General features: G+C 34.5%; 2 protein-coding genes across 3 annotated transcripts; both read right to left on the reverse strand.

Annotated features, from left to right (window-relative positions):
* Positions 1-1,207: 1,207 nt before the first annotated feature.
* LOC110105123 (ORM1-like protein 3) lies at positions 1,208-20,917 on the reverse strand. The gene is made up of 3 exons (XM_020834496.2): positions 20,438-20,917; positions 7,598-7,746; positions 1,208-1,747 (listed from the first exon to the last, which is right to left on the reverse strand). The coding sequence occupies exons 1-3, from the start codon at positions 20,621-20,623 to the stop codon at positions 1,609-1,611; spliced, it is 474 nt and encodes a 157-aa protein (XP_020690155.1). The 5' UTR covers positions 20,624-20,917; the 3' UTR covers positions 1,208-1,608.
* A 5,022-nt stretch (positions 20,918-25,939) lies between these two features.
* Positions 25,940-27,837, reverse strand: LOC110105115 (protein yippee-like At4g27745). Of its 2 annotated transcripts, none has more exons than XM_020834486.2 (3): positions 27,708-27,837; positions 26,851-26,956; positions 25,940-26,477 (listed from the first exon to the last, which is right to left on the reverse strand). In XM_020834486.2, exons 2-3 carry the CDS (start codon positions 26,941-26,943, stop codon positions 26,241-26,243), a joined length of 330 nt encoding a protein of 109 aa, XP_020690145.1. In that variant the 5' UTR covers positions 26,944-26,956; positions 27,708-27,837; the 3' UTR covers positions 25,940-26,240. The 2 variants fall into 2 exon arrangements, with proteins under 2 accessions (XP_020690145.1, XP_020690146.1); XM_020834487.2 differs by lacking the exon at positions 27,708-27,837 and adding an exon at positions 27,300-27,697.
* Positions 27,838-28,000: the final 163 nt, after the last annotated feature.

The raw sequence follows: 28,000 nt of genomic DNA on the forward strand, positions 1-28,000 counted from the left end.
ATTCCTTTGATATATTATGTAAGGGATCTCAAGATTGTATGCTTTTTCACATAATTGCAAAGGAAAAAAAATTGATAAGAAATATATTTTCATATAATATTAAAATATATGACATCTGATATAGAGTATTAAAGTATATATTTTGGATAGTGAGAAGGGCTGATTAGTGCTATGTTTAGCTTATATTTAATGTACCACATTCACCATTCACTTCATGAAAATAAGTTTTATTAAGTCAGATTATTTGGCACTTAGGAGAACAGGGGTGCTACTAGAAAGATTGACCTCATTTAAAAAAAATGAAAATCTTTTGTAAAATTATTTGTATAATTTTAATAAATTGTGATAAATCATGTGAATCATAAATAGATATCATTGAATAATCACAAACAAAATAAAAAAATAGAGTACAAAATAATCATAATAACATATATTAAATATTTATATTTTCATGCAAATCACAGCAAATAATTTAAATGACAAAAAAGAGTCATGACATAATTAGAATAAATGCCATTTAGATTAAGACTTCATTTAGGACGGCTTTCTTTCTACTTCTTAAAGTAGCTTTTTAATACAAAAAAATTAATTTTTGTACTAGATAGCTAATTTCAGCAATAAAAAAGCCGCCACAAACAAAGCCTAAAACTTCGTTTGAAACAACTTTTTTATTATTTTCTTTTTAGTAAAAAAAAATATTAAAAATTTACTTTATAAAACAGTAAAAAAATTAGCCTAAATGAACCTAAGATTTTATTACATCATGCAATCTTTCGTCTTGTAAACAATTCAGCATGGAAGTTCCCTTAGAATAGGAAAGGAAGCATTAATTTCTATATAACTCTCTCCCTTCTCCTATGTGGCCTCTCTCTTAGATCTATGATTTCATTGAACCTTTACCTATTATATCCGTTTGTTCTTGCGTCCTTGACATCATAAACAAATATTTTCTCTACTTCTCCTGCATAACGCAAATCAAGCTTTAAATGTCTCAGATTTTGTTGGGACAATTTTCTTCCTGTTCTTTAAAACAGCTTTAAGTACAAAAGTTTTTTAAATTAAAAAATAGTTTTAAAAAACCTGACCCAAAAGAGGCCTAAGACGCAACTAGCCAATCCTATTAAATTTTGCAACAACTTCAAAATGACTCACTTTCACCAATACAAAATCCCCAAATCATTAACAAACAGCATTTCAAAAGTTCCTCACAAAAACAAGCATTTATCACATTGTTGGAAATATAAATGGAGCTATCATATGTTACTGCGGCCACTGAGATGTCTAAGTGAGACAGAGATAGCCTAACCACATTTAAGAACAGTTTTACAATACAAACCTCAAACAAAGCCCTGAGAACTATACATGTACAGGAGCAAGGCACTCTAACAAGACCAGAAATTTAAAAAGTCTACAGAATATTTTGCTCTAAGCTATCACAGCAGCACATAATATTAAGCTTTTACAACGGTAGTTCTGTACATTGGAAACCATGTAAGGTTGCCAGAATGCTTAAAAGATCACACTAACCTCTTATCTCCGGTGTTCTATATAAGAAGGAAGATCCAGTTATTAACCCACAATGATATCTCTCATGCAAAGGGCTTTTGATCAACGACCTGCATTGATTCCAAAGATGCGAACCTTGTGCATGTTTGGGAACTTGGCGACAACCAATATAATCACTGCGAGTGTATTTAGAAAGAGCATTGGTTGCTGGTAGTCAGTTGTGTGTGAAGCTATCAAATACCTAGCAAAGAAGCCATCAAAATCAAATAGTTTATTAAAAGAACAAATGAGAAAATCAAAATTCATGTTACTAGCTAAATATTTCCATAGAAAGCTAGATTGAAGAAGGATATGTCCAACTCCACAGAATTTGGAGTAGTTTGCTAAACCTGAAAGATCAACCAATAGCATCATCTTCTTAGATTTAAGAACATTTATACTACTAGTATATGGTAATGAAATACTTTAGCTGAGACTATCTTGATTGAAATTTGATAAGAATGGGTCTTCACGCCATCAAATTCATTTTGAGGGAACTAAAATACCATTTTTCTTAATTTCTGACAAAATTTTGTTTCCTAGAAGGTAATTCAATAAAACACCATGAACTGGACAGGTAGGCATCAAAACTGCCATCATAAATCCCAAGACATTGTACAGGACGCTTATTATTCAAATGATAAGTTTCACCGATTCATTTTGCAACGGACAATGGATATTGGGACTCGAAAATATAATTATAAGGCTCTAAAATCAAACCAGATTTGACACTTGGAAGACCAGAGATCTTTACAATATCTACAAAAAGTGGAAAAGGAAAATGTTTTGTCGAAATAATTTAGGTCACATAAATGTTATCACAGAAGTAGCCTTGATCGGTCTAACAACCGGTCAAAGAAAGCCAAGGTTACAAAGCACTTGTATGTTTCCTATCCATTTGTGTAGTTACAAAGGTAAGAGATCATGTGATGTCATCCCTATGGATGTTATGTATATATCCCCAAGGTCAATTGGCTATATGTCATGAATTTTGTTAACCCCATGAACACATTAGATGGATAATCTAAATTTTAATAATAACAAACTTGTGTGATGGTTATTAATGATTGCTTTGAGAAATGTGCATAACCAGTCAAATTAAGTCAGCAAGAGAGTGTGAATCCAAATTGAAGCTTGATTAAACTAGAAGAGTAATTCACTTGATGCAATTTGTTGCTGAATTGATGTAATCATTGAATGCAAGCTAAGATAGAGATTCGCATGACACAATTGTTTAAGATAATGTGCTTAGTTACAGTTTAGTGTTTATGCATCAAATTTTTCATTTGATGGAATCAGATTGCTAAAACTTTAATCAAGAATCCAAGAGGCTTAATTGCCACTTAAAATTGAAGTTAAAATGAGTAAATATTTATTAGTATATTAAATATCTATTTTATAAGTATAATATAAAAGATTTGGAATTTCAAATGTCATACGTGATGTTGCCCGGTAATGGACAAAATAGCAGGCCAATAAGAGCATGTGAGCCACGTGAAGGATCCAGGAAAGGGCATTTAGCACATGCTGAATATATTTTCTTGGCCTAAAAACTAAAGTTTTGTGAGCAATTGAAGGTGGATGAGATAGATCCATCATTCCACTTCTCAAAGCAATATCCTTTTTTATTTTATTTTGAAGGAGTTCATTGTGGTCTCTCTCGAGGCTTTGATCAAGTTCTTGTAGAACAATATCCAAGTGCTTCCACTATGATTGAAGTCATTTGCAACAAGTTGTGCAATTGTTTTCATAAAGTTTTATTAAATTTTTCCACTATTCTCTAGGTTTTTCAAATCTTCGTTACCAGAAATAGAGGGAGTTAAACTTTTAAAAACATTTTGTATTGTAGCTTTCTTGTATTCGCTCTTAAGGAGAAAATACAGGTTATGGTTTCTCCAACTTTTGGAAAGCAAAACAACAAATAGATAGTTGAATCCAAAGTGGGAATGGTCAAACGTGGACCTAGGTCAATATCTTGATCGGTTGAGCGTGGTGCTTAAGTGTGAGCTTTGATCAGTTGGGTGTCGAACCAAATAAAAATTACATGTTTAAGATTACTATTCGTTTTTGCTTGCCTATTTATATTTGATTTGTTTGTTATCAGACTTCATATTCGTATTGTAATTTCATGTCCAATCATATATCTAGTAGTGATATTATTCACATTGTTGTGATATCTTAAAAATTGTTGATCACACACTCGTACCTTAATTTTTCTAAGGTTACAAAAAACCTGAATTTATTTTAGATACTCATTTCACTCATCCCCACTTGGGTGTGCATCACATAACAATAAAAATAACCCACAACACAGGGATAATGCTTATGGTTTCAAATTCCATGGCATCTATATTAATCCATTCCCTGCTAGATCAATTGAGACTTTATCTAGATAGATACATAGGCCTAGATTTGATTTAAATACCACTCCTCAACAAGCTCCTAAGGTCAGGCTCAACTTCTAATAGTTATTCAGCCAAATACTAGTAGTCAAATGCGGGCTAAGAAAATTCGTGCCCCGGCCTCTCCTCTTTCAAAAGAGTTTAATGAATTAAGTTCTGAGTTAAAATTTCAAAAGGCAGATTGGGCATAAAATAAGACACTACTAGAGATTCCGCCCTCATTTTGTGAGGACTTTATGATCTGAGTTCAGGTTTCCTATAGGCGCAAGACCCTATAGTTAATTATCCCTCCCGATAACGAGAGAGAACTTTCGATTATTAAGGCTAGTAGTCAATCAGATACATAGCATCCGGCATATAGTAGCACCATGATTTGGTTTTGAAAATTTAATATTTAAAATTAGAAATTTCACCATATTGCACTTAAAGCGGATGGTAGGGGAATGGATGAAGGACCCGATCAAGATCCCATGGTTTTGTCGTCCCGGGCCATCGTAGTCCTTGTTCTACTTAGTCAGAGGAGGTAGTCGACCCAACCTGACAGAAGGATCTTTGTCGGCAACCATGTGCTGCTTCGTCCAAGAGTACCTTGTAGACCTGAGATGAATATTTGTCTAAGGGGACAAATTTGAATCCACCTTAGCTAACAGAAGGCTGTGCCTTATCGATTCTATCCCATTGATTCGTATCTTAAGGATTTGATGTCATTGGGGGCAGCAAAGTCGTTGGACCAAGACACTAGGTCAGAAGATCGCGGTCGTAATCGTTAACAATGTGGAGCCGATCTGGCCAGGCCATGGGTCTTTACAAAGCCATCCAGCCAAACCACCGATTATAAGATCAATGTTACGTCCTTGCTGGCAATAGACTATTTGAGAATGAATCTTAATAATATTCTCGACCAAATATTAGCTTTTTGTGAATTGAAATAATTTTCATATTTGTCCACCCTTACTAATTATTGCGGAAGATGAATGGGTTTCGCTTTAAGTGTTTAATGATTTATTTCAAATTTTAATGATTTTTAGAAATTAGGGTTTTTATGGGCATTTGGGAGGCATTTTCTTGAATGTTTGGGTCCCCTTCAGTTGAAATTTTCTGTCAACATGGCCATCATTAGGGTATTCACGTGCAATTTCATGATTGAACTCTATCGACTTTGTCTACTAGCGACATAGGATTGTGTTCGTTGTGGGCTTCAAGTCTTTATTAGTGGATTTTCCTGGTTATAGGCCTAGAAGGCCTAATATGAACTTATTAAAATAAATATTTCGATCGACGCTATGACCGCATATTTGTTTGATAGTTCGAGCCATACCAACTCCTATCTACTTGCATAGAAGGATCGGGCTCGAATTAAATTTATTATTTGACCCGCGTAGCATCCTTAGACATCACGTGTGTACTCATAACAAGTTGACCGGAGGTCATGTGGGTGTATATTCTTACATGTATACATGTTAATATGCTTGCATGTATACTTTTATATTTGCATGTACACATGTTGCAGCACATAGGCGAGGGCATTTTGAAATATTTGGCGCTGATCAGTTGTGTGAATGGTCAGTATTTGGATGTGCACAATGCTCTACGTAGAAGCCCGTAAACACTTTCTGTCTGCTTTTAAGGATGCGGATTCGATGGCGTGGCGTGGCGTGAAACTATGGTTATTTGCTGCTTCTTGCAGATGAGTTGTTGTTAAGAAGTGCACAGGACTTCATTTGAGAATTTATAAGTGCCTTCTGTCCGCTTGTATGCATGTTGTGGATCCGGTGGCATGTCATGCAATATAGTTATTTTCTAGTTGTTTTATACAGGTAGATTGTCGTGCACTAACGAGTCTCCGACGACAGCTCGTAGATGCTAGCATCTGTTGCAATTCCCTCGTATCTGCTCGCAGATGATGTATTATATGTGTATCTGTGTTCATGGGGGTCTATTATGTTTGCAACACATCTATCACTGTTGCTTACATGCATACTACATCAACCGTCATTATTTGTAAGCATTGCGTTGCGCTCATTGTAAACCCTCTTCCATCTGTGGATAGATTATTATGCTAGTCGTGACTTCTTCGAACGTGCTGGTAAGAAGAATATCATATCTGTTGCATATCAATTGTCATCGCTTGCAGGCGAACCGATATGACAACTTGTGAATTGATGTTGACCGCTAGTGAATTAAGTTTACTACACGCATCCTTTCATTGGCATTTGCAAGGATCCCTTCACATTCATCGCATGTCAATCATTGCTTGCAGGGATCTGTGCCTTTGTTTTTTATTGGACAATTGTTAGCTGTGGAGGCGTTACAGTATTTTTGACACAACAACTTGTAGGTACTTTGCATGAGCCATAAATGTGCTACCTTTGCCTGCATGAGGATCAATGTATTTGATTGTCGTTGCATGATTGTTGAATGTGAGGGTGCTGCAACAACTCGTAAGTGCCTCGTATACATATACTGTAAGTATATTGACTGTAGAAGATATGTTGTGTGCGTATCTGTATCTTGATGTTGATTCCATTTGGACTTTAACTTAATTAAAGTTACTTTAGCTGTCTGACCTGTTATATAATACAAGTAGCGTAAGATGTCAAAAAAGCATGTAGGATGAACTAAAATTAATGGTCTCAAAACAGGTATTTGGGTCAGGTTCTGAGTCGAACCTGGAGTTGACCCATGTCCAATTCAACTGACCCAAACTGGTTTTGCAAACGGGTCAGAAATTCAAACTCGGACCTGACTCGTCAAGTTATCGGGTTGACCCGACCCCGCTAACCCGATTTTGCAAATGGGTCGAGTGCGTAAGCGAGCTGCGCGAGCTACGGGATTGTGGGCGAGGCGACCTGGTGGGACCGCGTGAGTGTGCGGGTACAAGCTGGAGAGCAGGAGTGCGGGTGTGCGGGGCATGTGCTATTGCAGAGCTGTGCGGGACTGCGAGAGTAGGCATGCGAGGGAAGAGGGCGGCCTGGCAGGTGCAAGACCGCGCGAGTGCGGTGCTGGTGCGCTATTGCGTGTGCTCGGGCTAGGACTGTCTCACGGGACCGCACAGAGCATTGTGCGAGTGCAGGCGAGGCGACACAAATGGACAAGTGGACTCGGGTCAAATTCTGGTTAGCGGGTTGACCCGAACCACACCCGATTTTTCAAATTGCTCAAAAATTGAAACACGAACCGACCCGTTTGTTAAATGGGTCGACCTGAACCTAGATTATTCAAGTCGGGTTCGAATTGAGTCAATAATTGATACCCCTAACCAAAATATCATTATACGATCAATCCACTAAAAATGATATAGTGATTCACATATTTTCTGTAGCTCTATTATTATGTATGAAATCCAACGTCTATCTAATCTTAAGGAACCAGCTTAAAAAAGAACTAAGGATGCCTGAAATTGAACCAGTCCAAATGCATAGCTTGCAAGTACTCACATAGGAACCAGGGACAATGTATCATTCCCTTCTATTTCCCTTAAGAACGTAAAAGCTATGCGGGTTTGGGCAATTTAGTGCTACCTGGTTGATTTAAAATTAAGATGGTCTAGTGAGAACTTATGCAGTCCCACTACTTCCCAAAAAGAAGTATTCTCCAGTGATAGGGCATTTAATCAGAAACTACCTATTTAGCATCAGAAAGATACTTACAAGACAACGGGGACAACAGTCAAAAACTTCCTATTACGTGTAAGCTGCTTGCCATTATCAATCTGCTCCCACCATGTCAAATTATTGTATATGCCCTGATCTTCAGCAAAGGGTGTTCCCTTTCTCCAATGGAAAAACTGATAAGTAATCTGGAAAAAAAGATGTTTTAGACAAACTAAAAAATATTGAATAAAAAGTTTTCAAATAAAATGAAGTACAGAAGTAGTATTCTTAAAAGCAAGCTTGGCGCTCATGCCTCAACTTGGTGCCCAGGTAAGGCAACATGATGCCTCAAACATATTCAAGAAGAGCAGTACTTCTAATGCTTTGCATCGGCAACTGGCTTAATGCACAAAGCAACAAGCCAAGTGCCTTGATTAGATGGATGAGAGCTAATTCTGCAAACCCCACCCAGAATATGATTTAGCTTTTAATGATGAGAATTTACATGGTATGTTGTAGGAAGAGTAATAGTAGTTGGAGAAACAAGAATTAAGAGATCAAAACGAAACGGAACAGATCCATTCAACGAATAGCTAAGGCCATCACCAAAATATTATAGGAACGCAGCAAAGGTCAGCCTATAATTACTAAATAGAAAGGCAGCATTAGCCACAGAGTCAAAAAACAATTTAAAAAATGGCATAGGAAACAATGGCAACAATAAAAAAAAAAGAGTGTGAGATAGGGGACAATCTGCTCCCGGCTAGAAGAGTTAATTAAAAAAAGATAGAGGGACGATGCACTTAGAAGAAAGCCACGATGAACAAAAAAAAAAAATAACGAAAGTGCAAGCCAACCCAAATCATGAGACTGTTATCATCAATTTGGGTCGTCATTGTTGCCTCAGTGATTTCATCCTATCTCCTGACCACATCACTAATCTAATAAGCCCAAGGCAGAGACGAAATTTCGCCTACTCTGAATATTTTGCGGATCATCTAACCTTGACCGTCATCAAAAGTTAAATGTATGGTTTCTAACCCACCACATTGCAATGGCCTCAAGGTGTCACTGGGGAATTTCCTCGTTATATGTTCCATAAAGTGCATCCTTCATAATAGTATATGTTGCACTAGGTAGGAGACGGTGCAAAAATATGACATTTTAAAAGTGAAAATCATAAAAATAATGAAGACTATATTAAAAATCCAGCCTATAAGAAAATTTGTTCCAAAAATGGAAAACTAATGTCATATAGCCAGAACATAAGGCTCTTCAACATACATGAAACTTGAATATCACACCCCATATAAACTCCAACTTAATCAACTAACTTTACATAAGTTATGCATACTAAAATTAAAATAAGTGAAAAAATAGGTAGATAAATTAAATGTACATGAAACCACTTCTCAGTGATATCAAACAAACACATGACAGCAAAAACAATTAAATCAACAAATAATCACGCATGCTTCCAAAAGACATTAAACTTTTGAGGAAGATCAAAGGAAAATAGTTCTAGAAGGAGAAAAAAGCCAAAATGCACATGCAAACCGAGCTATTATTTCAGCAAGGAAACAATAGATATGTTTTAAATAATCAAACCAACAACTACTAATAGAAAGTGAGCTCAAATTGGATGCTTTTAAATTCATTGCCACCTCTCTCTCTCAAAAAAAAAAGGTAATGTAACCCAATCAAAAGAGCTCTCAAAGAACAGGATAGGGCACTATCATGCTTTCATCATAAAAAAAGTGTCATCATGTACGATTAAAAAAAATTTTAAATTTCATTTCCTCCCAAAAAATATTGTTTCTATGTGCCATGCATACATAGTGCACTCTATCTTATACACTTGATTGTATCACTAACAGCATGGAAAGTGCACCATGTCATGTCTTAGGCCAAGACGCATGTAATTTTGAAGTATTGACAATATGCTTAGGTGTTGCGAGGAAATCACCTTGTAATAGTTGCCCTAAAGTGTTTGAGAATAAAACCTCAACACAATCCCCAATAAATATTGTGAAAAATACCATCCATGATGCACCAATATAGCTATAAGACACATTTATTATTGAAAATATAATACAGACATGTGTTGAATACACACGCAAGTATAAAATACATACAATCTAATTCACATTATAATTATTTGTATTCTTCTACAAAATCAATAAAAAATAAGATTATAAAAAAGGCATTTAAACAAATTAATTGTTAAATGCATAATTTAATTATCTTTTTCAAAACAAGTTCGTTATATATGCCCTTCATTTATTTATTTATTTTGATAAGTCACATTGACAGCATGTCCAACATGTGTCAAGAGCATGATATGTCCTGCATGTGTTGAACACTTCATATTTATATTAAACAATGTCGGTGCATTATATAATATTATGGATTGCAGAGCTCTATGCGCCACAAGACTTGAAAATAACATAGAACGACATGTATAATATTTTATATAAACCAAAAAATGAACATGAAATTACCAAGAAAAATTCAATAAATAATAAATAAAAGATTAAAAAAAATCTTAAAAATTTAACACATTGATGCCCAAATATGCAAACCCATGATCATAGTCATATTGTAGATCCTTGAATATCCTCCCACAACAACAATAGTCCAATTGGTTGAATGCCAATCTTTTGCATTAATGCTTATTAATTGAAATTATTGGCATGCTTTGTCACAATAATAAACTATTGTGCACCAACTCTGTTAACAAAACAACCCCACAACCATCTTATACTTCATCTTCAAATGAAATCATCATTGGCTAACCTCAATTCTACATCGATTTTTGCCCTATAGCAACTATTGTTGGGTATTATGCTATCATTTGATTATAAATAATGTAGTATGAATTTATAAATTTAATTTATATATTTATATATGAACTAAATTTCTATTAAATGTGAACTAAAATCAATGATTGGGGATATTTATATTTAAATATATAACATAATTTAATAATTATTTATATTTAAATTTAAAATTATAAAATATATTATTTATGTATGAATTTTATTTATTTTTGAATCCCAAAATTACATTATTTCATAATTATTACATTTTTATCTTATCATTCAGATAACATTTAAATATTTTGATATTTATTACATCTTCTGGTTCGACCGTGGTCCAACTCCGGTCGAACCATTGAACCTTGAACCTCTCTATTTTCTGGTTCTATCTCTGGCCTACTTTTACAACCTTGATCTCAACACGCCAAAACAAAATGGGATGACTAAAAAAAAGACATCTACTTAAGGTTATCAAGACTAGTCAGTTCTAAAATCATGTCGCAAAAAGATATTGGTGAACAACTATTCTAACCTCAACAATTTTGATTAATAGAATCTTCTAAAATGATTGATTTCAAAAGTCCCTTGAACTACTCAACTACCTCATTGAATTCTTTCCTCTAGAATATTCACACTGATATGAATATAAATGTTATTATCTTATCAGTAGAAAATTTCTATATAAAAAATGTCACATTTAATAAAAAACAATCAGACTTAAATCAGACTTATCTTCAGAGTAAGAACAATCATATAGGTGATAAGTCTAATGAATTTGTTATTTTTCTCTACATTATTCAACTACTAACACACAAGAGACAAAAGCTTAATCCCACAAAGATTAACACTTCGGATAGTAAACCACTCCAGGTATATAAAAGAAGGACAAAGACCATCTAAACTTCCTTGCAAATCCAAGACTTGGAACTTGTGTCAGTTAACTTTCCAACCTCTTCTAACAATGAACTTGATCAACCAATTGCTACAAGAAAAGATGTTGAACATTCCCTATACCCTATAACTAAATACACATCTTTTAAAAATATTCATACCTATAAAGCTTTCCTTAAATATAATACCATTAAAATTCCGCAAACTCTACTTAAGGTATTAGGAAATAAGAATTAGGAAAAAACCATAAGAGGAGATGAATGCCTGAGAAAAGAACCACACTTGAAAACTAGTTGAGCTATCTAAAGGAAAAAAAGTTGTACGATGTAAGTAAATTTTTACATTAAAATATAAAAATGGAGTCTATAAAGCTATAAAACTAGGTCTAACGGAATAGTCACAAGAAAAAATTTTCCCCAATTATAATAATGGATATGATTCATATCTCTTTAACTACTAGTTTTGAATGGTCTATGTAACAATATGATGTAAGCAATGTCTTTTTGCATGGTGATATGGATGAAGAAACTTTTATAGATCTCCCACCAGGATTCAACAACTGCTTTTCAAAAAAGTAGGTACGCAAACTAAAAAAAGCATCAAGTGGATTAAAGCAATCTCCAAGAGCATGGCTTAAAATATTCACGAAAGCTATGAGTGTAATAGGATGTAAACGAAGCCAATGAGATCATACATTTTTTATTAAACATGCAATTAAAGAAAATGTGATAGTTCATATTATATATATTAATGATATAATTGTCATAGATGTTATGGATGAAGAAAATGAATCACTTATAAATACTTACAACAAAATTTAAAATCAAAGAACTCGGTAATCTTAAACATCTCCTTGGCATAATAGTGGCTTAATTAGAAAAAAAAAAAAAGATATTTATTTCACAGCTAAAATACATTCTAAACCTATCAAGAGAAACAAATATAACAAACTACAAGTCATGTGAAACTCCAATAGAAGAAACTCAATATTGATGAACAAGGAATTTTAGTTGGCAAATGATGATATCAAAGATTAGTTGAAAAATTAATTTACCCATCTCATACTCATCCAGATATTGCATTTACAATAAGCCTCATAAGTCAACATGCGTGAACCAAAGAAATATTCCCTCAAGCTATTATAGTCCTTAAGTGTTTAAAATCTAACATTGGAAAATGAAATTATCTGTAAAAGGCGTGAAACTCTAAAACTAGAAGGCTATCTTGATGATGGTTATGCGGGATATTGATACATAGAAGACCAACCTCAAGTTATAACACATTACTCAGGGAAAATCTTATAACTTCAAGTAAAAACAACTCATGAACTCAAGGTTAAGAGCATAACCAATTTTTGTAATTGTTCAAGGTATATATGAATCTTTATGAAAAAAATATTATAAAAAATCTAAAAATTAAATGGAAAGAATCTATAGGAATGTATCGTGATAACAATTATGCAATTAAGATTGTCCAAAATCCATTATAACATGATTAAATCAAACAGGTGGAGGTGGACAGACATTTTATTAAAAAAGTAGACAATGGGTTGATTTGCACTCATGTTACAATAGGCAATCAACTCACTGACACATTCACCGAAGGCCTTAGCAATCTAGCATTTAAAATTTTTTTAAGCAAACTAAGAATGCAAGAATGTTTGTTGGCACAAAATAGAAGGCGATGATGCAACTTTACAAGTGCAAATGGAGCAAGTGGGGGTGGACAGCTATGGCAGTAATTTCAGACAGGGATTATGGGTTACTTCATGCTAGAAATGGAAGGCAACGAGTTGAGATTGGCGAAAGCAAAATGAGAAAGGAAAAGGCACACAGATTCATAGAAATAAATGAAAATGGAAATTAAAGGCACATGAATCAACGAAATTAAGCCTATATGAAAATATGAGGGCACATGTATTCACGGAGACTTGAGAAACTTTTTTAGTTGAAATTATTGCTCATTTTAAAGATGTATAGGCAACTCAATGTATAAACACCGTTTGAACGCATGACAATGCAACTAAGGCTTTCACATTCTCTTATTACTAAGAAGTGTGGCGACATCTCTCTCCATTTGGATGTTGGCTTCCCCATGTGGGAGCATTGATGACCAAAAAAAAAAAAAGAAATTGGATTCCTGATTGATTGAACCTAGAAGTCAGGCCTGAATAAGACCCAAATAAATTTGATCAATCAATTTTGGATAAGCCCAAACAAACTAGGTTTAAAGCAACCAAATAAGGCTTAAATCAACCTGATTGCTCCCAAAACTACATGTTGAGAAGTAAGCTTTGCCATGAACAATGAAACATGTACTAATACATTGGATGCTTTAAAAGATGTCTTACATTATAGAAGGGTCCCAAAAAGTTGTATAAAGAAAATGATGGTATGAAATATGTGCCAAATTATAAGCTGCTTTGAAACCTATGAGTTGGAAGTAAGCTTTCATATGAGTATGACCAATGAAACATGTACAAATGAATTGGATGGTTTCAAAGATGTGTTAAACGATAAAGGATTCTAAAAGTTTTCTAGGGAAATAATGTTAAGAAATATGAAAAAAAGTATAAGTTACTTTGAAACCCATGTTATGGTAGAGGATTAGTTTACTAAAGGAACGAAAAATTTTGAAGGCTACGCAAAAGTAAAAAACACCAACAGATTAAGAACTGAATAAGGAACATCATTAGGCTAATAGCTCTCTTCAAAATTTCAAATCTATTTTCTAGTACACTTCAAAAATTGAGCCAATATAGACACTTAACCTAAGAAACTAAAGCACTAATCCTAGTTCACATAAGCACAGAGCTAATAACTTATCAAACTAAAAGGAAAAAAGATTGCAATCATCGGTATTAAGGGATCATTTTTTGACATAATTGTTTAAAAGTGATTAGAATTGAGTTTCAATGAAGTGAGTTTTATTGTTCTTTATTCGTTTACCAGACACTCATTTCATATGACTCAATTCTTGTATTTGTTTAGATTGTATTGAAATCCATTTTTACCTATCCTTCTACTAATTTTATAAGCAATGCACCAACCTATAATCCTATTAATTTTATATTATTCCAATGCAACTAAATACTAAAAGTAAAACTAATGGTGAAACTCAAACCCACAAAACTAAGGGCTCATGTGGGCCAACGTCATCATGGCTTTTCTTAATAAAAAACTACCACGACTCTATTCAGCTGCCACTTTCTTATTCCTTTGTCTAAATTTTTATGATGAGAAGCAGCTTTTTATAACCATATATGCTAAACTAAGGTAATTATAATAAAGTTAGTGTATAATTTGTTTAAAGAGAAAAATGACTATAATGCCAACAACAAATTTCAAAAAACTATTCTTATGAACATAATTCTATATCTACTTTTACATATAGCTGCAACAACCCCAAATGACTAAAACTCACTTCTCATCTTTATAAAGGTGAGTTTAAAAAATAAAAAATCACTTTTGCTTGCATTCTACAAAACAAATATCTTGAACTTAGTTATTGGAGGTCATTCCAATCACTTATCTCAAAATAAACTACCTAAGTCGAAACCTATTACCATAAACCTCTTATAGCTATTCAAGGATTAATCCAAAAAACTATCCAACAGCATAATAAAACAATGAGATTATGGCTTTCAATCAATATCAAATCAAGCTTACAAATTCACACTTCAAACCATTAAGAAGCTCCTTGAATGAGATGCTTTATGATTGCTAACAAGAAAAACTTCACATAATAGCCATCTTCATTGATAATTCCCTACGCATTCACTTAAATAGATCATGAGTAGTATGTGTTCCCTACTCCATGCCCTTGATGCCTAAAATATATATTTGCACCAGAAATTATGTTCCTAGCCATTGATTGGACATGCTTTTCAATTGCAATGTTACTTATCATTAGGTTTCCCCACATATTAGAAATGATGATTATCATAATAAGAAATCATATATTTTCTATACCTAAGATTAACAAAACTTATGGACCCCATATGGTTATGATTAGAAGTTTGAACCAAAAGATGGGTACTTTGTTGGAGGCGTTCAATTTCCCACCATCATCATTTTCGGTAATAGCTAAACTATTTGAAGTGGGCTTCACAAGTCCTATCACATCCATTCTAGTTGAGTGATACATTAGAAAACAAGAAAAGATTGATAACAAGTTTGAGTGTGAAATTTTTAAACGGAGAAAAAGTTCAAAATAGTCCCCTGACTATTAGTGAGTGCTCAATTTAGTCCCTCCACTATTAAAAATTGATCCAATTTGATCCATCTATTAAAAAAACTGTCCAAACTGACGAAAAGTGCCACTGCTCTCGCACTAATTGATAATTTGAGGAGCATTTTAGTAACAATTTTATAATTTATAATTTTTTTGACTCATTTATCAAGATTGTGCCCATGTCAGTTATTTGCAATAATGGAGTGGCAAGAGGAACTAGGACTTTTGACATATGAATTGTGAGTGGTGAAGCATTGTCAAAGAAACGTCCAAACGACGATCTCCAACAAGAAGTGTGCAAGTGACAAAGCATCATATCCTGTGAAGATGATGTAGGGAGTGCAAGCGAGCGGACATCATGACATAAAATGCATTTGACAATCACGATAGCAATCTCTAACCATGGCTAACTAAGAAAGCATAAAAAATCACAACGATATGAGTTCTTTGAGCTTTTTTTTTAATCATTGAAGGCTATGGGAACTACAACTATTTTTTAAGGCTAACCACTATTTTCGAGCAATACAAAGGATGTCACAGGGAGATCGACAAGAAGAAATATTGTCGACCATCAATATGAATGTTTTTGAATGATAAGTTTGCCCATTGTTTTTTTTTTTTTAAGATTATGTCGTAGGGTTTTTTTTTCTGATTGTACAGTATAATATTTGTATGCCTTCTATTAGTCAAACATAAAATAATGAACAGTGTAAAGTAATTTTCAAATGGCTTGATGATACTTTTTTTTTAACTCTTTAATGGTTTGACTGAGCAGGCAGTTGTTGATTTGGAAATTATTAAAAATAAGGATGTGGAGGTAGATGAAAGCGATAATGATGGTGAGAATGAGGATTACGAGCATAAATTATCAAATGATTGTGAGAAATATGTAGATAGTGATCATAAGAAGTGTGAGCATGATGAGCTGTCTGAAAATAATATGGACCCTTCTATTGAATTTAGAGGTACTGCTAAAAAGGGAAAGAAGAAGATTGCGATATATAATGAAAACTTAAATAACATGTTGAAGAATAATTGTGAAGTTGACTGCCTTATAAGTGATACAAAACAAATGCACTAACTTTTTCTTTCATTTTATTTTGTCTCTTCAATTTAGTCAAAATAATATGATCCATATTGTAGCTTGTAGCTAGCACCAATATTGAATGTGTGCATACAGGCAATTGGTAAGTTAGCGAATAAAATTTTATAAACAACCATGCAATTAAATTTTATTGATAACTAATGTGACATTTTGTTCGTTAACAAGTCTATATACCCAAACAAAAGAAGTGATGAGGACATCATTCAGGCATGTGTACCGGCGACGGAATCATAGATCGACGGCTACGATTCAGCGTCTTTACTTTTGATGCATTTCTTTATGTTTTATTTAGTTTTGTTGTTTTCCGAGTTTACCCCTATGCGGAGTGTTTTTTTATTGTAGCCCGGAGGACAATTGTGTACTTTTCTTTTCTTCATGTTTGAGACCTATATATAGTAGTCTTATGTTTTATAAAAGAATGATGAATGATTTGATGAATGAAATTCTAACTTGTTTTCTTATTGATCTCTTTGTGAGTTCATGAGAGTGGTGAAGCCTAGGAGAGGCCAACAGAATACCCAACAACCCACCAACGGGTGAGCTCTTGGTTCTTTTATTTTAATTTCTTCTTCCTCCTCCCTTCTTCCCCTATACCAACCGGCAACCCCTCCCTATTTCCCCAAATCGACGGCACCATTGCCCCTTTTTCCATCACCAGCCGCCCTCTTCCCCTATCAAGCCGCCGGCCACTTCACCAATCTGGCGGCCGGCCTCCACCCCACCACCCCTCTCCTCCACAAGCTTAACCCGCCGGCCACATTGCCTCCAAAATTCTGAAATTCAAAAGTTCCATTGCCTTTAATCACTTTCCCAAATTAATTCCTAGTCAATTAGGAAATTTTTCTATGGGGACTTCAATTATATAATTAAATTCAAATACTTTCCTTTTGCTAGAAACCCATTTAGGAAACCTCATTTAAATCAAATCTGAAATTAAATTCAGATTTGATTTTAATCATTATTTATTCCTTAAGGGGCCACATACTTAAAATAATACCCCAATCCCCCTCCCTATATGGCCGGCCCCTTACCAAGCCTTTTCTCTCTCCAATTTAAGTGTCAATCACCATTAATTCCCCTTTAATACCCCCTAAACCGCCGGCACCTATTGCCTCTTTGGGATAAATTTTGAAATTCAAATTAATCCCTCCCCTCCCTTAGAAAAATCTGAATTTAATTTCAGATTTACTAAACCCCTCTCTCCACCTCACTAAACCCAACCCAAGCCGCCCCTCTATCTCCTTGGCCGCCTCCCTCACTTGCCTCCTTCCCCTTGGAAGCTGACGCCTCTCATGTCTTTAGAAGCCAAAAGAAGAAGACAAACTCTTTCCTCCTTCTTACCCTCGGTGTATGACCGACCCTAAGGTCGACCGCGGTTTTGCCTACAACGCACAAGGAAAATCGATATCCTACTTTCTCCTTTCTTCGATCCGGATTGGGAATACGAAGACTCTGTGGAGAGCTACGTCAACCGCATCCTCTATTGCCTCGCCGAGACGATTGAAGATCAACGACCCAAAGGACCTTGGCTTCTCGTCGGCCGATCTAAGACCTCTTCTCCTTCGGCTACTTCTCCCGCGAACAAGGCCATACGCGCCACATGTCTTTGTGGTGGCATCATTGGGATTGCTTCTACCATTCTTCCGCTAAACCCTACTTCAAGAGCGAGTGAGAAGGAACTCTTGGTGAACCCTTCTTGATGTTACGCTGTGGATTCTTGTTTTATTGCTATTAGTCTTACTATTTTGCTTTCGTTGTTATTTGCAATTGTCTTGCTAATCTCTTTGTAACCGCTTTTCATTACTTAATCTATTAACGAAAATTCTAAGAATTTGACTTGGGTGAAACATAAGTTTGAAACTAGCAAAGCTCATGTTCAATATATATTGTTAAATTCCTAAACAACTCTTATCACATATATGTTTTCACATCAAGTCGGGTATATGAAGCTCGGAGGATATTGCAGACAATGAAGTTTTTGTATGAGCTTTTGTTTAAACATTTTAGAGGAGATCATTAATAGACATATTTTTTGTAACAAGAGTTTTGAAGTCTAGTAGCTAATATCACCATTTTTGTAATAAGGATTTTGAAATTTCACAGCCAATGAAAATATTTTTATAACAAGAGTTTTTTACTTTTATAAGAGCTTCCATTTAGATTTTGCTTACCACGTACATTTATCTGATATACTTACATGTAAGAAAACATATATTTAGCTCTTTATTGAGTTCATGTTCAAGGAGACGTTGCTCGAAGGCAAATGAATATCACGCACCTTCCCTAGCCAAGTTATGTATCTTCAAAATTTAGTTTTATCTTTTGATAAATGAATAATTAGCCGCTTTAAAAAATAATGACAATAAATAAATGTTGCTTTGAATATTTTTAAAATAATAAAACAAAAAATAAAGCCAAATAGGCCCTAAAGTTTTATGTTATGTTGTTAGAAAATTTTAAATCATATTTCAAAATCTAAGAAGGGTTCTTCACCTTCCCATGTAGAATACAACAAGAAAGCATGAAAGAAAATACATCGTCATCTTCCAATCATTGAACAGGAACTTTCAGTACTATAAGATTACATGGTAGGAAATATCCTCTAACAATATATAAAATGAAAATTTCCTTTTAAAAAACACTAAATAAGGTCATAATTAAAGTAAATTTGTCAACTCAAGCTAAAGAACATAAATATTTAAAAAATTTCTACCATATAACAAGTAATTAATTCATTTATAACCTTCTAAATATCAAGAGGATATGCAAATCATGATAAGACTACAGATTGCGGCATAATTTACAAATCCACTTTCAAGTATGAGAGAGCCTCTCCAATTAGATAAGGAACAATGATCATGTTTAGCTTCCGCTAAAACCATATTAAATTTCTTCTAGGAAACCCAAACCATGCCTATTCAGTATGAGTTTATCAGATAAACAATATGTGAAACTTGTCATATTTTATGGATAAAATGGCTCACGTCCATCTCTTATTTATAATTTTAAGAGATGCAATTCTCTAAACAATAAGCATTTAAGTAAAATGGAATTTCAATTTCATGATATTAATGAACATGCATGCTTGAATAACATAGAACACAAATTCTTTGTTCTTACCTTATAAAACCCACATTTGACTGCCCAGACTCTAAAAATTCTTGTCATGTTATGATCTAGTTTCAGTTTTCAGTTCAATTGTCATCCTTAAATGCAATCCATCTATAGAATATTAGTTGGGCATTAAATCATCAAATAGGTCAATCATGCGACACAAAACCCAACTAAGGCTTGGTTTGGTAATATTTGTTACGAGATAAATTCTTGTTGGTCCGATAGATGAGCTACTTCATGGCCATGGACAAATGCAGGGTTACAACAAGCTATAAATCAATGCATTAAAATCACAAGCCTAGGAATAGTTGAAACAGAAGACACTCTCTTATACACAAATGATAACCAACAATTGAATATCAACACTTGTAAATGAAAAAAAAAAAAAAGTGCGTCATGGCCAAAGAACAAAAATAATTGCCACATGAATAGTAAAACGAAGAATTTTGAAGAGGCCAATAAAATTTAAAATCATGAACCATCCTAAAATTCGGCTTTAAATTCTCAGAAACGCAGAAAGAAAGGAAAAAAGAAAAAATAAGGTTTGAGAAAAAGTCAAACTACCCAATGGATAAGGACAATCAACGAAATATCACAATTCAAAGAACCTATAATCCTACTCAGAACTCCAAACAAGAAACGAGAGACCGGCGACGGCCGCTATTAAAAATACCACCACTGACAACAACCGAAACCCTAACGCAGAGCCAAAGGCAGAGATTAGTGGAAACATACAGCGAAGTGGACTAGATTGACAGTTGTCCAGGCTATGCCGGCGGTGCAACCGAAGACAGAAAGGACGAGGAGCCACATGAAGAAAAGTATGAGTATGTAGGTCGTCCACACCCCCGGATACATGAACCACTCCGTGTTCTTGTTCAGATCCGGTGGCGGCGTCGTCTCCACATAAAGCTTAGCCATCTGAATCCCTTCCTCTCCCTCTCCAAGACAATCACACCCAAGTTTCTCCTCCTCCTCTAAAGTCCTCCTCAACCCAACCCCAAGCTCGGATCTCACAGGGAGCTAATTCAATTAAATACCAGCAGGGCAACGTAGAGAGGGTAGAGATTAGGTAAAGAAGAGGCGACCGAGGATCGACGGCCTTCCGGTCAAAAGCTGAACTTTTACTTCACCGGTGGGCGTTATATTAAATATTTCTTGGACTTTGAACGAATTGATTTTATGAAGCACACACGGATAGAGGATAGACTATTCTCAGCCGAAGCTTCTAAGGATGGATGTTCATCGGCGGGCATCTCATTAAATATGAAAAAAAATTTATATTTTAGTTCTTAATTATAAAAAAATAGAAAAAATATATAAATAAAATAAAACTTGAATCCCAAATCTAGCTACCAACTCAGTAGATTATTATAATCTAAACCCTAAATTAATACAAGGAAATATGAAAAGTCATATCTTATAATTCATTTGACACATGTGCTAGTTTACTGATTTCTCTCTATAATCATATAAATGTTACTGCTATGATTTGATTGCTAACATGCATATTGATCATTTACCTTGTGTTGATTTCAGTTATAAGTTTTGGTGACTTGTTGGACTTTTTAGCTTATTTAAGTTTTAAAATTCTATTAAAATTCATGCTTCATGTCGTATCAAACATTATTCTAATTCAAGTATCTTTAGTTTGAGCGATAGGTTGGAGCAATGTAGCATTACTCTTTAAACATTAGCTGCAACATCAACATTTTAATATAAATATCTTAAGTTCAACATTTAAATTGAATTACTACTTTATTACTACTTAAACAAATACTTAAGTAGCTAAACAACTTTGAATCAAGAGTTAAATCTTTTTAATCAGTATATAAATCATTTATTTTTTAAGATTACAATTAATGTGAACATAAAATAGATTAAAAGTCGACCAACGGGGATATGCAAACATTGGTGTTGGTCGATAGTGGTTGGCGGTGGCCGACAACAGCTGCAAGTGGCGAAAACTGACGACAAGCAGTGGTGGCCAATAGCAATTGGCAGTGACCGACGAAGGCTCCCAATGGAGATAACGAGAGGCGACGACAACCAATAATAATGATAAAATTTATGATCTATTTGAAAATTATTTGAATCTAAAGAATTTGAAATATGTCAAAATTACACTCAATAACGCATTTCAAATATATAAAAAATTTAATTAATATTTCTTTTACTTCAAATTAAATATTAATATTTTTAAAATTCTTATATTTAAAATATTTCACACCTATTTTAGGTCAAATCAAACAGCACTAATACAATTTATTGTTAAGGGCCAAAAGATTATGATAGTTGGAAAACCTCAAAATCATAATGGCGGCATTACCGACATGCTATTTATTAAGAATATATTCTGTTAGATTTCAATACCTTCAACAACCTCAAGAAGTTGACCAATCAACCCCGCAGTCAAGCCGTGAGAAACACAATAGCATTGCAGAAATGTCAAAATAGGTTCTTATAATTGGTGCAAGTGATGTAAATGTTAATGATGATGAACAGGGCAGAACCAGAAAGAGGGGTAGTCAATATTCCATGAAAGAACTAAACTTATTACCCACCGTTAGTGGACGAGTACAGTTGGGAACCTCCCAATCCGTGCTCGATTCCCCTCGAGCGACAACGACTTTTAAATGGGGCCCAATCAAGAGCGGGTCAGGAGGTTTCTGGGTGGGTGCCTATTCTAGGTCAGACGAGAATTATTCAGGCTGCCAAGCGCACTTTCGGGAGTGGCATCGGGTGGATATCCCATTATATAAAAAAAAAATACTAAACATGTTGAAAAATTTGTTAGATGTCATGCTTGCCAAGCAAATTGTCACTCATTTCTAGTGACAAAGACACAGGAGCATCTTATCAAACAATATGACTATTCATAGTTTCAGCTTAGACTCTTCTCACTCTACCATAAAGAGTTGAGTGGTATTCTAAACAAAGACAATGAAAAGTTGAATTTTACTACCTTAATCATTCTTTTAACAATATCGAAATTTTCTTTTCTTCTCTTCATAATTTCTGCATTTACTCTTTGTTCGCAGCAGCTTGTATTGAAACTGCTGCCCTAATATAAGAACATTTATGTTTCGTTTGAGATAACTTTCTTACTGCTTCTTAAAACAGTTTTTTATTATTAAAATTTAATTTTTTTACTAAAAACTACTTTAAAAAATAGTAAGAAAGCCAATCCAAACGAAGTCTTACTCTATGGCATAAAATATTTCAAGTTTTAGATAACCTGCGCAGCTTACCCACCGCTGCTTGTCCGGGTGGTGAAGAGCCGGTTGGGCAAAGCCTAGGTCCCTGGTTCGAATCTCTTTGCAAGCAGTGAAAGCCTTAAGTGTTGGCCCGTGTAAATTGCTGTGGGTTGCATGCTAGGTCGACCGGGGTTTTCACTGGCCTAAGGACAGTGCTTCCTCATCACAAAAAAAAAAAAAAAACCTGCGCAGCTTTATTCTACCACCATGATTATGAAATCAATTAAGCATATGTGGCATTGAAAGAACATTAAAAAAAAAAAACATGTTTATATGGTAGATTTCATAGGTTATAAGAACAATTATCTCACTAAAAGAGCATGGACATTTATGTACTGGTGGCCAATGACCTTTGATGTTCTTGTAGCTTTTGGTTTAAGGGCAGTCAATCTTAGTTCTAGGAGTGAATTGATGCTACTCAACCCTCTCCAGCAGAAAAAAAAATTATGTGCGGAGTCCATACCTCAAAGAAAATGCATCACATTCGGTACCTAACTTAGTACCGAGTGGTATTCGGTACTTAAGCGTAAACCGGACAGTTCTCCCATCTGGTATCCGTACAGAATAATCTCTCCTCCATTAGAGATCCAAGGCAATCGCAAGACCCACCTACTAAAAAGCAAGATATATATATCAAAATCTTCTCTCACCAAGAGCTTCCTCCTCTCGGCGAGTTTAATTGCTTTTTGAACTTCAGCTTACAGGACCTGCTTGTGCTTGTAAATAATCTTTGTCACAATTCGTGGCTCAGCACATTCATTATCTTTTTTGAAACAAATCGACCATGAAAAGTGAAAGAAACTATATAACTACATTAAGAAGGGGGAGAGGGAGTATCTAGCCTCAAATGAAAGCACCCAAACCATATTTATAGACAGCTAACGCTAAAGTGCTTACCGATCAAATCAACACCATTATTAAAGAGATAAATGAGGCTCAGTTCTTGGGCGAATTATTGTGTCCGGTCACCGGATGTCAAGACATTCAATCCGGTGACGCCACGTCACCCAAATATATTGGGTCCTGGTGTATTTGGGTGGCGTGACGACACCGGATTGGTGTCCCAGACGAATCTGGACACCGGACGCAATAATTTGCCCAGTTCTTGAGATGAGAATTGAACATGGCAGTGGAATATATCATTTCTCATTTGCTATTTGACAAAAATGATAAATGCTTTACCTAATTCTTTTGTTTGATTTACAAGTTACACTCCAAAGATATAAAAGAATTAGGGAATCAAAGGTGCACCCATATACACTCAAGGAATGACTCTACAGACAAGCCTATGGAGTCACTCTCCCTAGCTGGTGGGTTCACTCGAACCTGTCAAAAGGGCCATTTTCCATAACCCATGTGGTCAATTGCCATAGCCCATAGCTAGCATCACTCGCCCCGAGAAATTATTAGGTGCGGAGTGCGGACGGGAGAATCGTATGCACAAGTACTGGGTACCTAGTGGTACCCAGCAGTACCGAGTGCGGGTACCCACCAATGAGGTGACGTGACTCATTTTTATTGGTCTCCGGACGCACTCCGCACCTAATAATTTCTCCCAACTAGGAGGGCCACTTACTCTAGCTTGAGGGATCATCTTCCCAATTAACAAGAGAGACTCGTTTATGCATATCCTGAGTCGGTGACTTCACCAACAAGTTGACAACTCCCTCCAACCACTCATTTTAGGGAGAGATTATTCTGTACGGACACCAGACGGGAGAACCATCCGGTTTACGCCTAGGTGTCGAGCGGTATCGAGTACCGCTTTGTACTAAGCTCGGTATCAGACTTGGCACATTTTCATTGGGTTATGGATTCCGCACAAAATAATTTTTCCATCTTAGGAGCTATCAACATATACTTACTTACGTTCTGACATATATTATCATGTATGTTCACTAGAGTTTTGTCCACATGTATCCAATTGTCTCATTATACATTTTTTCTTCATTTGATATGAAGTCAAGGTGTAGACTCTCCTACAGTGCCCAAAACTTTATAAATGTGGGGTCAAAGGATCATATTTTACACCAAAAAGTCATATCTTATAAATTTAGCCGGTAGTAAAATCCTTTGAGTTTCTCCCCCTTCCCCCTTTTAATCTTCTGGAGCCTTGAAAGTCTTGCAAGTAAGGTTTTTGGCATCACCCACAAAGAGATTTTGATTCAATAATAAAATTTCTATTTCTATCTTGTATATTAACTCTTAATCAAATTAATAATAATAATTTTCTATTTTTTCATCTTTGATATCCAAATCAAAATGAAAAGAATTTGTTCTTTTTTTTTTCCTTTCCTCTTCATCCAAATCCTTAATTTCTTTTGCTTAACTCCCAATAATTTTTTTTTTCAAATTCCCAATCAAAACTTTAATTTTTTAGCATTATTGATTGATAGTTTATCAATTTCACATCCCGTATTTTTGTAGAGGGGGATTACATACATAATACCTAGATCTTACCTATTTACAAAACTAAAGCAGTGCCATTTTTTTTTCTTTTTTGAACAATTGAACAAATGTATTCATGCATGTCACAATCAAATCATTCAGAATTTGACAAAAATGAAAAACACGAGTTTAATTTCACTTTGAATTTTAATGTTTTAGGGCATCTCTAAACGCCATACAAACGTATGGTGTTTCTTTGATCTTATTGAGCAGTATTTTTGCCACTATTTGACTGCGGGTGCATAATGTAATGTCAATATTGACATCACACTGTTCACCAGACATTTTTTTTTAAAATTCAAAAATTAATTATTAATTTTAAATATTCAAGTTTAGAAATTTTTTATTTCTAATTAAGAAATAATAAATTATAAGTATCTTATTTTTTAGAAATCTAAATAATTTTTATTAATTAATAAATTTAAGATTCCAAATTATTTTATGAAGCAAAATTTTTTTTATATTAAAAAGATGTCTTAAGAAGCAGTAAGAAAGCCGTCTCAAATGAAGCCATCTTCATCATGCAAAGAAACATAATGGCAAGTGCAGCCAGACCAAGGAATTCATTAACATGGTTGCAAATTACAATAATAATACCACATGGTTACAGATTATGCACAATCAATTCAACAGCATCCAAAACACGAACTGCAGACATTAAAACAACATGAATACATAGACGTAGATGGCATTCAATCAATTGACATGTACAAGATGGACAAACAGAATTATCAAACACAAAATTTTGTGTTTGAAGACTCAGTTTTCAAGCAATTGGAAACCACAAATAGTAGACTTTCATCTTAATAATCTTTGATTTCTTAAGAATGAACTTAAAACTGATACCAATTCTCCTTTATGATCTTGGACTTCTCAAGTATGTACTTTCCTTCCTTGTACTTTTGACTATCCTCATAAGCTCTTTCATACTTCCAACCCAACACCTCACGGCAATCACTACAATATATATCAGCAACTGTATGAAGTCCTGTCATCAGCAGCCGATCTTCCTTTGGGCCCAAAACTATGTTCATTGCATGAGAAAACAGAAATGCTCGCCCCTTTCTTCCCTAAGGTGGCGTGGAAAGGGAGACACTTATCATTCACCAAGAAGAACTCGGCAAAAATAACATATTATGATGAATAAAGTGAATCATAATGGGTTTGAAATGCAATAAAATTCTACAAAATGAGATCCCATGCATAAAGAGAAAATCCACACACATGTAAACTAAAATCCAACTAATCTCTACTGGTCAAATTTGCAGAAGAAAGTTATAGGAAAAACGTTTTTATAAGAATTACCATTGTGAATTCATGCTATGTGAAGAAATAACAAAAAACAAAGCACCAAAAAACTACAAAATTTCATCTTTTATATAACCAAAAGAAGTGAAAAAGAAAAAGCACCAAAATCTACCAGAAGTTGGGTAATTTATTCACCTGAAAGGCTTTGGAAATAACATCATCATGAAGGCAAACATGGTTTCGGCAGTTGCAGCAGCTATAAAGCCGTGGACCAACCAATTCAGCCATCAGCACTTCTTACCTATTCCAATTAAAGAATCAAAATCTCTCATGCTAATAGCTAGCAGAAAAATATACCAAAAAAGTCTTAAGTCCAAAACCTAAAAGCAGAATCCCATCACAAAGATTAGAAAACATCAACAACAAAAAAGTTATCAGACCTAAGAACATTACAAGCTAATATTTTGCAGAGGAATACACCAAATAGTCGAAAGCCCAAACACTAATTGTCGAATCCCATCATAGAGATTAAAAAACATCAACAATCAACAAAAAATGGAACCAGACCAAACAAAAGATAGAGAGAAAGAGATCAGACAGCAAATCCGATTGCTTTGTACCCAATTCCTCACAAGGTTTCTTACCACGTTCAAATCAAACGCAACAAGTACACGGCAGACGGAAAAGAAGGGAAGCGCTATTGAGGAGGATTTATAGGATAAATTATTTAATATAAGTGACGGAGTTGGTAGGTTAGAAAGATATAGAGCAAGCATCTCACACTGATTTATTAAAAAAATACATAATTATCAACCAAAAATTAAAAATTTGGACATTTTAGAGTAATTTCGAGAGGAGAAGAAAACAAACAAACAAACCACCCTCTCAATCGGTCGTCAGAGCGATCCAGCTCATTATGCGGACTAAAACGACCAAAAATAGGGCTCTAATAAGAGAAAATTTTCACAAACGGAGATAAAACAGAAGAAAAAGGGCTTGATTGCGGTGGAAAGAAAGGAAAAAAATGAATTTCAGGAATTGCTTTTTCTCGCCTGTAATAATTTTTCATGGAGTCAGGCTTGCGGTGTGAGTTGGAAGGGAGGCGGCCAACACTAGGGTTCCTCCTTGGCAACTTGGGCGCCGCCTTCTGGTAGTATTATTATATTAGTTTGAAAATATTCTGAGAGTTTTTTGCTTCGTTTATATTAATTTTTTATTTTTATATTCTTTTTTTTAATAATAATGATATTTTATTATTATGCTCTAACAATTAGATGAAAAGTTATTTTTATAATTAAATTAATTAGAGAGTGTATTATTCAGTTTTATTTGAGAATAAATTTTA

Source organism: Dendrobium catenatum, unplaced genomic scaffold, assembly GCF_001605985.2.
Source record: "Dendrobium catenatum unplaced genomic scaffold, ASM160598v2 fragScaff_scaffold_292, whole genome shotgun sequence".
In the NCBI taxonomy this organism is placed as follows: domain Eukaryota; kingdom Viridiplantae; phylum Streptophyta; class Magnoliopsida; order Asparagales; family Orchidaceae; genus Dendrobium; species Dendrobium catenatum.

Coding starts and splice junctions, on each gene's coding strand:
- LOC110105123 (XM_020834496.2), bottom strand. CDS start 20,623: ATGGCTAAGCTTTATGTGGAGACGACGCCGCCACCGGATCTGAACAAG. Junction 7,747..20,437: donor TCAATCTAGTCCACTTCGCT/GTATGTTTCCAC, acceptor CTTTTTTTCCAG/ATTACTTATCAGTTTTTCCA. Junction 1,748..7,597: donor ACTGTTGTCCCCGTTGTCTT/GTAAGTATCTTT, acceptor CTTCTTTGCTAG/GTATTTGATAGCTTCACACA.
- LOC110105115 (XM_020834486.2), bottom strand. CDS start 26,943: ATGGCTGAATTGGTTGGTCCACGGCTTTATAGCTGCTGCAACTGCCGA. Junction 26,478..26,850: donor TTATTTCCAAAGCCTTTCAG/GTGAATAAATTA, acceptor ACGCCACCTTAG/GGAAGAAAGGGGCGAGCATT.